Source organism: Syngnathus acus, chromosome 19 (assembly GCF_901709675.1).
Source record: "Syngnathus acus chromosome 19, fSynAcu1.2, whole genome shotgun sequence".
NCBI classification, from domain to species: Eukaryota; Metazoa; Chordata; class Actinopteri; order Syngnathiformes; family Syngnathidae; genus Syngnathus; species Syngnathus acus.
Window position 1 is genome coordinate 7,690,300 of NC_051103.1, and position 13,534 is coordinate 7,703,833.

At 41.5% G+C, this 13,534-nt stretch overlaps 1 protein-coding gene across 1 annotated transcript; it reads left to right on the plus strand.

The window, feature by feature from the left end:
* Positions 1–805: 805 nt before the first annotated feature.
* Positions 806–13,016, plus strand: LOC119138426 (ras-associating and dilute domain-containing protein-like). The gene is made up of 14 exons (XM_037278436.1): positions 806–1,284; positions 2,250–2,434; positions 4,106–4,277; positions 5,172–5,404; positions 6,103–6,524; positions 7,281–7,562; positions 7,639–7,989; positions 8,516–8,553; positions 8,643–8,785; positions 8,859–8,971; positions 10,427–10,655; positions 11,906–12,078; positions 12,463–12,607; positions 12,682–13,016. Exons 1-14 carry the CDS (start codon positions 1,160–1,162, stop codon positions 13,014–13,016), a joined length of 2,946 nt encoding a protein of 981 aa, XP_037134331.1. The 5' UTR covers positions 806–1,159.
* The last annotated feature ends 518 nt before the right edge of the window (positions 13,017–13,534 follow it).

Genomic DNA, 13,534 nt, shown 5'->3' on the forward strand with positions numbered 1-13,534 from the left:
AGAATAAAATGTTGCAGATTAGGATCATTTTACAAGAAAGCAGATGCTTGATTTTATCTTGTAGATTTTAATCTAGTATTGATCTTCTGACTGAAATCCCTCCAAATCTTTTTATGGTACTCATTATGGCCATGGATGAGCTGGAGCTCATCATACACACTTTGGACTGGTCACCCACAGCCGTTCAAAATATCGGTTGTCTGATATTTCAACTAAGATTAGTTTTCACCAATCCCAAAACATTTGCATCGTGGCGTGACGCTGGATGTGCCCAAATTGACGCATTTATTCAAAGTATTTGTATGTTCCGTAAATATCCACTAGGTGGCGGCATCAACGCAACAATCAATGCAATGGAAGTTTATCCTGTATTTCTGTTTACAGTAATGTAATACTGTTGCGTAAGATAGACGGAACCTGTTTTTTCTTTTTATAGCTCACACTTTTGAGCTTTTCAGCACTATTTTAACGAACTCCCGAATTCAAATATGAGTTATTGACAATTTTTTTGATGTAGTTCGGAACACGCTCTAATGATTACACTAATTTTTCCTTCATGTGTTCCAGTTTTACAGTTGTTTCTTTGCTATTGTTTCTCATTATTTTCGAGGTTCACTTTTTTGAACCTCCTGTTATGCTAATGAAGTGTTTCCAGTTCACGCAATTCCGAAAAAAAAAAAAAAAAAAAAAGAAAGGTTGACGCATTTAAGCACAAGCACCAAAAATGAGCTGAATCCAAAGTGTGTCCCTCTCGCCCGCCCATTTTCGAGGACTGTCTTTCAAACTTTTAATTTTGCATGGGCGGGTGTTTCCGCGTGTGCTATGTGCGCACTTGGCATCCCCAAACAATTGCGCCGTCGACTCACATCTGGAAAGCAGACTCGTTAATAATTGAAAGCACATCTAGATTACATTTGATTAGATGATACTTTGTCTTACGCTTTTTATCCACTTTTGATCTTTTAGAGTTGACGCTCACTTTGGACATAAGAAGGAAGAGTGCCTTTGCAATAGCTGGATGAGAGCGGGGAAACATCTGCAGAAGATGAGCGCCGTTGTGTCGCTGCTTCTGCGTGAAACATCTCAGGAATGAAGCCGAGCTCTCATAGGACATGATGCAACCCACGCTGATTTTAAAACGACACAAGAACGACCAGAGATGAGTCAAAGAACCGCTGAGGAATTACACTCTCTTCCACAGAGGGGGTTATCGACATCTTCTACATCTTCTCTGAAAAGACGCCTTGTAAGGCTTGCAAGAAAGTCCAGTGATGGATCTCTTCGGTAAGTGTTTTTTTTTTTTTTTTTTTTAACTGGTTTACTTAATTTGCATAAAAATCCAACAAACACGCCACTGGATCGCCAAGAGACCATAGTATGATAAGAAATGTAAATGAAAACATTTAAGTTGCAAATGTAGGTCAGTGCTTCTGCAGCATAGCAGAGAAAGCCTTGCTAGCACCACTTTTCATGAGAACAAGTGCTAAAAAAAAGGATGGATGGCCATCACAGCATACCATTGCAATGCCGACATACTCCTCGCAGTCGTGTATTGTGAGTGTGTGGTCAAGGATGACAGTTGCTGATGCACCTCAGTGTCTACCATGAATTGGAACAGAATACACATTCAGTCAAGAGCAGCAGGGACAACCCAGGCATTCCCCACAAACTTCATATCAATTGTTCCTTTGTCCGTGGATGACATCACAAGCACCTATGGCCAGACTCACTGTAAGAATTCTATATAGTACAGTAAGACGTAATAATTGTGCATTTGGTTCTTCATAAATGGTGGAGCTGATTCGAATGTTCAGCATTTATTATTGCTTGAAACTTTGATGTGAATTCCTTATTCTCAGTATCGCTTTTATTTTTTTTCCATCAAAGCAGTGTGGCATAGGAGCAATGAACCTTTGAACCACTGTGGTAAGAAGCTTACAGGCTTGCCCAGTGGTGCACAACCCTTTCTTTTTTCATTCCTGCACTGAGAAGAGCAAAGAGCTGAGAAAGGAATGGTGAAGGGCAGCGGACCAAAGGCTTGTACTATCTATCAACTTGATGATAGGATAACACGAATTTATAGATGACATTATTTAGTTGTAATGACTTATTTGATGTCTTGTTGATCTTTTGTTGCTTTCTTTCCCCCTCTTAATATCCCATTTTTCTCGGTATCCTTTTTGTTTATTGAACTGGATTGATTTCCAAGGATCCTTCAGCAGTCCATCTTGTCATGTTTGATTATCCAGGTCAAGTTCGTCTACTGGCAGTTCATCCACTGGCAGGTCGGCCGAGGCTGTGGCTTTCAGACAGCCTAGCAAGAGCCGCATCCGTCACCACACCAACCGCCTCTCGGGAGTCTTCCTTCGCGGCGGCGGCGCCGCCTCTGGCTCGCTGTCCATGGCCATGTCCACCCAAAGCGGGAAAGGAAGCGGTACGTTACGCTCAGTCAAGTCTTTCATTTTCTTCCAATGTTAATGTCTCGGAAGCTTTGAGAACTTATTGGCTAATGCAGAGTTTATTTGAAGATATATCAAAGCCGGTCCCGTGGTTTGCACATCTGCAGGTTCTGGGTTTGAATCTCATCTTGGGCCTTCCGGTGTAGAGTTTGCATTTTCTTCCCTTGCATGTGTGTGGTTTTTTTTTTGTTTTGTTTTTTATGGGGACTCGAACTTCCTCCCACATTCCAGAATCATGCATGTTAGCTAGCGGTATAAAAAATGAATGGATGGATGCATGTTAGCGTACGTTTGATGGAAAATAGATATTTAATGTTTCAAAGCAGAATTCCATGATTTTTACAGCCCTTAAGTCATGCGATATAGTTGACCTGTGGGGGAAGAAAAAAAAAAAAAAAGTGTGAAACAATGCCTTCTTAAGAAGCTTTGCAAAGTTGGGGAAAAAACAAGCAGTCATCAGACTGATCTCATCCAGGGATTAGCAAATACAAATTTGTAACAGACATCCACAGAAAAAAAATAAAAGCAAGGCATGATGTTGGTTGGCATTGTTAGAAAGGATCTTATATTGCATCATGGTAAATGGAGTGCCAAAAGCTGTTAGTTTGATCATTTATCTCATGTGCATGACTTGTAGGGACACTTGGACTGCCACTATGGAAACTCTGGCTAACAAGCATGAAAGTAGATTGAGTGCATTTTGGCATGTTGTAATGTTTCTCTTTTTAGACACTGAGTTGATTCACAAGAAGCATACTTTCACCTGACTGACTGACTGACTGACCCTTGTATACTTTTTTTCATACTTTCATGCAGTCATCATGTTATTCCACACAAGTCATGTGTAAAGACTATGAAACGTATTTTGGTAGCCTTATTTTTGGCCTGTGAAAAGTGTAAGGAATGCCTTTAAGGAATTAAAAATGTGTTCAAATTGTTTTATTTGGCATAACTTTATTTTCGTGCAAGTGGCTGATGGTTTTAACTTGACTGAGACTAACGTAAGAGTTTCTCTGACCACCAATCACAACTCAGCTTGCCAACGTCACATGACCAAACTCAGAAAACAGGTCCGCTGATGAATTCATATTCCACATAATCAGTATTAATCAGAATGCTGTGTTTAGACTCGTATTATTGGAAAGAAAGTTTTGGGCTTGACTTCCTCTTTTTTCAGCCTTGGTCTTGTCTTGGTCTCTGTGAGTTCTGGTCTCGGGGCAAGCCTTGGTCTCGGATAGTGTGGTCTTACGCACAGAAACTATATTATACTCCAAAAAGGGAGTTTCCATTTGGGCCAGAAGATGTCAGGTAAGAATGTGACCTGTAACTAAAGGCCCCTCTTGTAAAATTCTCTTGGATGTGGGTTGAGGTGGAGGGGTTGAGATCGAGGGGGGGGTCTGCAAAACTACACCCCTGTACACTTGAGCAACGTACCTTGGCCACTGTATCAGTGTGTCACTAAACGGTGTGTGTTTGCTTAACAGCTAAAGCGAATCCACAATTCATACATAATGTCATAATGTATGCATCAAATAAGGATCTGCAAAAAAATAAAAATGAGCAACAAAAAGTTCAATGTACACGTTCTGTCCCTTCCTCCAAAAATACAAACATGTTTCCTCTCTCTGATGTCATGTTGCATTCAGTGAGTACAGATGGCGAAATTGCGGACGACCCCTGTGAGCTGTCAATCCAGTTAAGTGCTCCCGGAATTTTGAAGATCTTTGGAATCGAAATCTGTAAAGGAGCTCACTATAAGAGTGTCTTGGCCACGACACATTCCAGTGCAAAAGAGCTGGTCAAAGAGGCCCTTGAAAGGTGAGGGAATGCATTCTGTCTGTTTGCCATATGTGTCTGTCATTGTTTGTCCATGATTTCTCTTGCTTTGCAACAACAATTAAAAAAGTGTCTAAAACCAGTCAGGCATGCACATGTGTTTATACTTAATAAACAGAGACTTTATGTTCTGTCCGTTGAGTTATAATTTCAACGTTGTGCTCACAGTGTGTACGTGTGCCAAATAGTCCATTTAATAGCTCTGAAAGTGTAGCGCAAACCACACTTTGTGTGAAAGACGGCCAGTGTTGGCTGGAATTCTCCGCAGAGAGAAAAAGTTTGCTTGGATTTCAAACCCCAAAAATGGAACGGAATGATTAACACAAGTGAAATCCGACATGTGTTTGCGCTGTGACTGTAAGAAACATTTGGATCTCATGATAGCTCAAAGGTCAAGGATGCCATTTTGGGCTGAGCACAGACTCTTGACCCTGATTTGAAAAAGAATTTGAAACAATTCGGGATTGTATTTCTTTTTCATGGAACATGTATACTAAGAATTAAAAAAAAGCAAAATCTCCATTGGATTTCGATGACCAGCAATTGGAGTGATCAATACATTTGATGTCATCCGTCCATTTTCCATAGTGTCAACCGGTGGTCCTTTAGTGGTCCGTGGCAGTCTTGCAGGTGGTCCGCAAAATTGGAAATGGAAAATAATTGTAACGTTTTGAAAAATTGAGTCATTATTTAGACTTGATTTATTTTCCAGCTGATAATAATTTTACATTTACCCATCCAAATAGACATACAGATGCAAATAAATATCCTGTATAAATAAAATAAAATAAAATAGAATTGCGCCAAAGCAGTGCTTATTTAACCTAACATGTTTTTTCCAATATGGTGTTAATTCTTCCTTTCCATGTCTTTCAGGTATGGCCTTGGGAAAGAAGAGGCAAGTTCCTATGTTCTGTGCGACACCATTGGCTTCATTGGCGAGCGCCAGTGGAAAACCGAAGGCTTCCGAGTGGTGGGCGACAATGAGAAGCCGCTCCTCCTGCAGTCGTTATGGAAACCAAGGGAGGGCCTCGCCAGACGCTTTGAAATCCAGAGGCGAAGCCTGGTGGAAGAGCAGACGGCCAAAGAAAAAGACACCATCACTGCTGGTAGGCTGCCCCTTATTATTTCCTGGTGTACAATCTTGGCTCTTCAATAAAGCATAGTCAATTTAGTTTTAGACTTCCTACAAAGTTGTGCTGTTTTTTTTTTCTTCCCAGACAACCAAACCGCATGCATCAAAGTTCATTTAACAAGACCAAACTGTTTTTTCTTTTTTCACATTTAGTCTCGTATTCCCTTCTGTCCAAATGTCTAACAGACATTGTAGTTTCAAGTAAACTCTATTTTTAAACGCACTCCATGATGCTTTTAAAAGTTCTACATGGAAATAATTCTCCACAAAGTTTTCCAGAGATATTATTTGTAGTAGCAGCAGCAGCAGCTTCTACTGGAAAAAGTGGCTTGAGTTGACACAGCTGTAAGAGTGCGTCCTGTTTGTCATTTTGCTTCTGCGACTGGCACAGCATGTGCTAGCCTTCCTTCTATCAGCGTGGCTGATCACTTTGTGTTTCCATGAGCTGTGTCTTTCTTTCCACCGAGGTCTGCTTCCCGTGTGTAGATTGGCTTGACTCTAGCATTAACACTTACAGGATCACACATGCACTCAGTTGAAGAAGAAAAAAAACAGGTGCTGCCTTATCACTGCATCCCATTAACTCCGTCCCTAATGTATTTATATATACGTAGCAGGTTATTTGCACAGGTTCAGCTAATTCCTGTACTTGCTTATCCATCTCTCTGATAGGGATCAACGCCCAGGCCCGTAAGCTCCAAAAGAGTCGCTCCAGAGTTAACTCCACCCTCATGGAGAGAACAATGAGTCGAAGCCAAAAACTTTGGAGGAGTAAAAGTGAGATGGACCTTATCGATGGCGATTCAGTCAATCAGGATCAAAGTATGTCCTTGAATGGAACGTTAGTGGAGAGCCATGAGTGCCCAGAAGTCAGGGAAGAAGACATTAAACATGCAGTTCCCTCTAAGGGGGATGGTGCGTTGCAAGCCAAAACAGAAACGCTGTGTCCATCGAGGCCGAGAGGTGAGCGGGAAGGAGAGGCGTCGGAGAGGGAGGAGACGGAGAGTAGCGACGATAACACCACACAGTACTCCATTCACCCACCTCAGGACTGTCCGTACCTGCTGCTACTACATGGCCACAGCCTTGTGCAGGTATCACCTTCAATGCCTCAATTCTCTGCAATGCACAACTGAGGGGATGGGAGCATATTTTGCATCAGGAATGAGGCTGTCATGCAATTCACCAATCTTTGCTGGCACAGACTCGCATTGGTGGGGATGCCTTTCCGACTTTACATGTTTTTCAATCTTGTGTATGTATGTTTATTTTTTTATTTGTAAATGTCACTATTTTTCATTTTTTTTCATTTTTACTTGTACTTTATACTTTTTGTTGGTTTTATTGTTATTTTTAATTTAATCCTGCTATTATATTGATATTTGTTTATTTATGTATGAATGAATGATTTGAACATTGTTTTGGTCCTCTATTATAAATAACACTGTTCTTTGAAGAGAAAAGAAACACAGTAATGCAAAATCGGTCATCAGCAAAGTGTCGAAAAAGTGTCAGAACACTGATCAGGAAGCTGTAAAACGCAGCCGTGGCACTGCTTCCTGTCTGATTAGCAGGATTTTCAACAGCCCTACCTACACATGCACGATAAACTCACAACCGCACTTTAGGTCATGCTTCTCCGAATAACGCATTTTACTGTGTCAAATTTGTATTGTGGGAGCAGGGAGACATCACAATACAAACAACCTAGATATTCAAAATAGGAATAATAATAATAATCATTTCCAACCTGATCAATTCATCACAATTGAAATATTTTCTATAGGCTGGTTAGATAAAAAAAAAAAAAAAATCCGTGTTCTTTCATCTTGTACTATTTGTTTCTCTAGGACTTTGTCATTTACCTACTTCTGAGACCAAGCATTATATTGGGGCGACAAAATGACAACGGAGATGCGGACATTGGCCTCCTTGCAGAAGATATCCTTCCAAAACATTGCGTTTTTCATCGCAATAGTACTGGCGGACCAACCACGTTGTGCCCCTTTCCCGATGCTGTCGTCACAAGGAATGGCAATATATTCAAAGACAAAGTCCAACTTTGCCCCGGTGATGTCATTGGGCTGGGACAAAGCTACTTGTTTCTATTTAAAGATCCCTTGCTGCACAAGGTAATCGGAAAAAACAAATATATCCACTTTATCGGCAAGATAACGATGACAATGTTGTTATTGTTTCTTCAAAAAGGAACCCGACAGTTCTGCTCCCGAGCCCAACTTGTTTGGCTCCGCTACACCTGATGTGATCCTCTGCAACAACCTGCCCAGCCCAGCCAGTAAAAAGTGTCCAAAGAGATCTCCTCCATTTCTGAAATCACCGCAGGGTCACTACCTGACTTTGAACTACCGAGCTGACGATGAGCATTGCATCATCAAGCAAATAGTGGCCATGGGAAGCTCCCACGTTAAAGACGGACCTTCATTGAGCATTGCTTTTCTGCTGTGCCTTTGCATTCAGTATTCCGCCTCATATTTACGGACATCGGACCTACGAAGGCTCCTGCTGCTGATTGCAAGTGAAATTCAAAGCGCTGTTTGGGTGAGTAGTGGTGGATTATTTTGATCCCTAAAAAAAAAATGGTGTTAATACGGTTATTCAATCACCACATTGAAATTCTTTTTGTGCGAAGGACAGCAGACACATTAAATAAACACAACCAGCTACTCTATTTGTTTCCAGAAAGCATGCCAGCTTTTGCTCGCTACCCAATACTCGATCGTTCCGTTTCACGTCACCGACTCGACCAAACTCATTGTGGACCACACACATAAGAATTTGGAGGCAGAACATTTGCAATGCACGACCATTTTCGGAAGAGATCAGAAATGAAAGCTCTGAAAATGACTGACTTTCTACACCCTTCAAACTGCTGTTTGGTCAATTTGATCCAATGTTGAAAAACAAAACAAGAAAAACCTAATTGGACAGTTCAACAAAACCAGTTCAGGAATCTGGCTCAATTTATTTTGAACCCATATTGGGTTGTTTTTAACACAGCATTTGAAGGGTTGAATTTATTTTGAATCCCATCATGACATTTTGTTTTGTATCATTTTCTACACAGGAGCAAACCAAGGAACTCGCTGCTTTTCAGAAGGACGTGTAAGCCCTTACTCCTACTGCAGACTTGTGTAATCATGATCAACTTCTCCTGATGAAATCTTATACCTGGATTTCCTGCACCCTTTCAGCAACAAGGACATAATCTCAGCACTGTTGCCCCTAGTGGTGTGGATGTCAAATAGCCTGGAGATACTCCAGTTCATCCAGTATCAGCTGCCTGTCATCTTGGAGTGGAGAACAAGTGAAGAGGATGAAGAAGGAAAGGCTGGGGGTACATAAAAAAAAAAAAAAAATCTTGATCCTTGAGTTCAGCTAAAAAAAAAAACCATTTTTTCTTCTTCCAGACCTTCTGGAGTTACAGCTGTCCTGTGTGCACCCAGCCAGTGAAGAAACAATGGCGTCCCTGGAGGAGGTCATCATGCTTACCTTTCAGCAGTGTGTGTACTACATCACCAAGGTAAAAGGATCAATGTATATTTTAGCTACGTGATTGGATACTATTCAAGTGCAAATGACATCCTGGTACAACGACTTGAGAAGTTCAATTTTTCTTGTGTGGTGGCACCATCCGGACGCAACGCCGATGAAAGTGTCGATCAAGAAAGGCAAATCATCAGTGACAGGCTTGGAAGAAAGGGCCCAGTTTGCTGCATGCTGACAGCCCAGCCACACTAGGGTCATTGTGACCCTGGTGAAAGACAAGACACCTTTGTGTGAAGGCCCATGGCGCTCGGCCAAGGAATCTTAGCATTGCAATATTTTCCATTCGACCCTAACAAACTATTTTTGGGAACAATTTCGCAAAATCTGAACAGATCAATGTTGACGTGTATCCACTGCAACCAGCCATTCAAAACAAATCCAGGTCTTTTTCAGGTGATTGCTTTTGTCATTGTCAAATTCCTTTTCTTTTTGCTCCTGAACCAAAGGAGAGTTTGGCTTTATAAAGAAGGAAAGACACAAAATGACTGAATGCTTGTGCCAGCTCGTCATGTCATCCATCATGCTTGTCATCTCACCACAGGATGCAATCCTCCTCTCTGCCAGAATGAAAGATGAACATTTGTGAGGAATGTGACAAAGTCTCCTCCGATGTCAAACAAATTCCTATACATATATATAAAATACCATATCCACACAGAGACAGGGATTCAATAAAGTGGTGAGTATTGCTGCAGCCTGGAAAAACAACAGGCGCCATTAATGACAAGCCATTTGTAGTGAAGACGCTTGTTGATGGATCCGCCGCGCACATTTCTCCAGACTTGTGGGCAGACTGCTTATTTGCCCACTTTGGACTGGGAGACAATACACTTCTTTGCTTGAATGTGGTCAATCAAGCATTGAGTTGAGTTTCATTCTCCCTGCTTGGCTCCACTGAGTAGCATTTTCCAACCAGAAAAGTTATTTTTTCCCCCATTTCTATTGTCTGCTGTGATTGGAAGTGTAGCTGTCTACTTGCGTTTTGCCTTCAGCGTTTCCCCGCCTACCCTGGGCTTTCACAGTGAAAGTAAAATGATCTGCTCAGGGCGGATTCCTTCAGAACTCTTCACTCAGCAGTCTTGTTCCAGCCCCGTGCCAAGCCCACATGAGCCATATTCAGCTTTTTTGGAATGTGGATCTAGTGCCTGCGCTGGCCTTGTTGGTGGAGCAAGATTTCTGTGGAAAGGGGATGTCTGCGTACAATTAGCCCAAACAGAGCTGTCATTGTCCATGCTGACTTTGGTGGAGCAAAAAGCTTTTAGCTCAAGGGGAGGGGTGCCCTCATTTTTGCTGATTCGTCTGATTTTGTAGTCTTCCATCAATAATGCCGCAATGCTAAGAGAGTCACGTTAAGTGAAGGCAACATGGGTGGTCGGCCTCAAATATTGAATGTCTCACTCACTTGATTGGACAATTCCTATCCTCCCAGGTCCTGTACCCCATCCTGCCGGGCTTTCTGAATGGCAAGCGATCCGAGGAGACTCTTGAGGGGCCGGTTGACAGCGTCCCTGATCAAGTCCAGCAGGTTTTGGAAGTCCTATCTGAGACCCAGAGACTACTCTCAGACTGTCAGCTTCACTCGGAAATGACCGCACAGCTCGTGGCCTTCATTTTCTACTTCATCAATGCATCGCTCTTCAACTTACTCATGGAAAGAGGTACAAAAAAAGAAATAAAAGTTGGACTCAAGAATCATCTTCAAGCAATTTTTGGTTGCATTTTAGAAATAAGAGGTTGCAACATTGTGTCGTAAATCTTGGCTGCTTTTGTGAAGGAATCCCCAGATAGTTCAAACACGTGAGAAGACATGTTTAATGAGCTCTCAGTCAATACAGTAGTGCAAGTGAATCTGATGTTCACATTGCCAACTCGTCAGTGGATATATACGTGCTACAAAATGCTGACGAATCACTTGTGTGGACTGCTGAATGGGGAACATGTGTGAAAACATCTTATGCAGATGACTTTCACGGTGACAGTTGATTATGTGCAGCTAATGTTTAAAATAATAATGTGGTCGGCGGGCGCATCATTATCCACATGGCACACGTGCTGTTTCAAAAGTCATACACTAGCGCCCTCTCGATTTTTTTTGTTTCTTTTTTAACTTGGCCTTCAATAGAGCAGTTTCCCCTGATCAACATAGCAGGACATCTGAAAAAATACCACGGACCCGAAACCAAAATTGAAAAGGAAGTCAGACATTTCAGTTTGAAGACTTCATTAGCTTTTTATTTTTTTTTTAATCTTGAGTAAAGTGTCAGTAATCAGAGCTGGAGACATCAACTTCATTTTCCCATCCATCCATCCATCCATCCATCCATCCATCCATCCATCCATCCATCCATCCATCCATCCATCCATCCATCCATCCATCAATGGATGCCATTTAAAATGAAATATTTATTTTCACAGAAATTTTTACTCTGACTAATATAGACCGTGTATGGAGCCAAAATCTATTTCAGTGCCTGCAGGATCATGTCATAAATAAGGAGCATGTTTCACATGGTAACACTGTGCCCCATTGAGTTTTTTTTTTTTTTTTTTTTCCCTGTGACATTTAGCCCGACTTGCCGAGGGGAAAGGAGAGAACTGACAGGAAGCGTGTGGTAGTTGACACGCTACAAATATTTCACCACTGGAATTCAACCACTATCAATGTACTTGATGGGAGCGTTGATCATTTTCACAAAATAGCATGTGTCGGATTCATCTCTAAACTTTGCCTTCTTTTTAGTGAAGAGTTTTATGCTGACTCATCATATGCATTTTGTCATGTTTGAATCAAAGACAGATGAGCTAATAAATCTTACAGCCAACCCGGTCATAAAAACGGAGCTCACTAAATCGTCCTATTTATGTCGTGAGCAATTTGAAAGAGGACTTTTTCTTGATGTGTTTGCAGGCTCCGAGCCAGATTTCTATCAGCGGTCTACAGGCATCCGCATACGGACCACTTTTGACTTGCTGTTGAACTGGTCCCAGACAACCGGATTGGGAAAACTCGCTTTTGAGTACACGCGCACACTCTCATCGGCTATCAATCTTCTTACTACGCCAAGGAAAATTCTACACCAGGTAAAAGATACTCAAATATTTAGAATAATATAGAATAATATAACAAAAACTAAAATAAATATATATTTAATATTTATATAGACAACAATATTTTGCCCTTTTTTTTCATTAATCCAAATAGTTTCAGGTGTCTTAACATGTCTAACATTTTTGTTAAAAAAATACCAAGTTTCAGTCATTATAGAACACTTACCACACTTTATTTGTTTGTGTTGCTGAAATGAGCCCGTTTAAGATGCCAGCCTTGTCTGGTGCAAGTGAGCTAGCTCACATACTTTCTATTGTTATACAATGAATTAAAAAGTCAAAATGAACAAAGTAGTAGCCCAACGTCAATGAACATGAACCTAATTAGCAGTTAATTGTGTTTGTGTGCATGCATAGAGCTCTTGGGCATCGTTACGATGTGACTTCCCTGCACTGAACGCAGCTCAACTGAAGCACCTGCTCAGTTTTTACAGCCCAACATGTCCCACCAGGCACACATGGACTCCGTGTGCCCGGGACCAAACAGAAGCGCACACAACTGGTCAGTGTTGAACACAGTCATTCTCTTCACATCTTTATTGTTCTCTTTATTTGGTATTTCTCTTGCATTCTCAGAGGATATCCTGCAGAGTTTTGATAGCCACCATCCTCTTGTGCTACCAGATGGGGATTACCAGTTCACAGTAGAAAGGGCAGTGACAGATTTAAGCCTGCTTGAACACTTAAACAAGCTCCAAGTGTTCATTTTTAATCTCGCTAATTCACAGACCAATGGGGTCACATCTTCTGGCCAGCACCAGGTAACTACAACATATTTGACTCACTTTTCTGATAGTCAGGGTTTAAATTTCGCCTCTTTCCAGTGTGGAGTTTGGATGTGCTCGCTGTGCCTGCCTGGCTTTTCTCTAGTTTTTTTTTTTTTTCACGACCCGTACGTACTAGGGGTGTAAATCGCGGGTTTTGTAACGATACGATATCATATCGAGGAGTTTTGCCATTGCTAATTAGGGTTTCAAACTAGGGTTAGGGTTTCCGACTAGGGTTTTAAACCAAGGTTAGGGTTACAAACTAGGTTTTAAAGCTAGGCTTAAGGTTTCCAACGAGGCTTTCAAACTACTTTTAGGGTTTCTAAGATTAGGGTTTCTAACAAGGCTTTCAAAACTAGGGTTAGGGTTTTCGACTAGGGTTTCCAAAGTTAGGGTTAGGGTTAGGATTAGGGTTGGGGTTAGGGTTTCTAACTAGGCTTTCAAAACTAGGGTTAGGGTTAGGGTTAGAGTTAGAGTTAGGGTTAGGGTTAGGGTTAGAGTGTTTCCGACTAGGGTTTCCAAGGAGTTTTGCCATCGCTAATTAGGGTTTCAAACTAGGCTCAGGGTTTCCGACTAGGGTTTTAAACCAAGGTTAGGGTTTCAAACTAGGTTTTAAAGCTAGGGTTAGGGTTTCCAACGAGGGTTTCAAACTACTTTTAGGG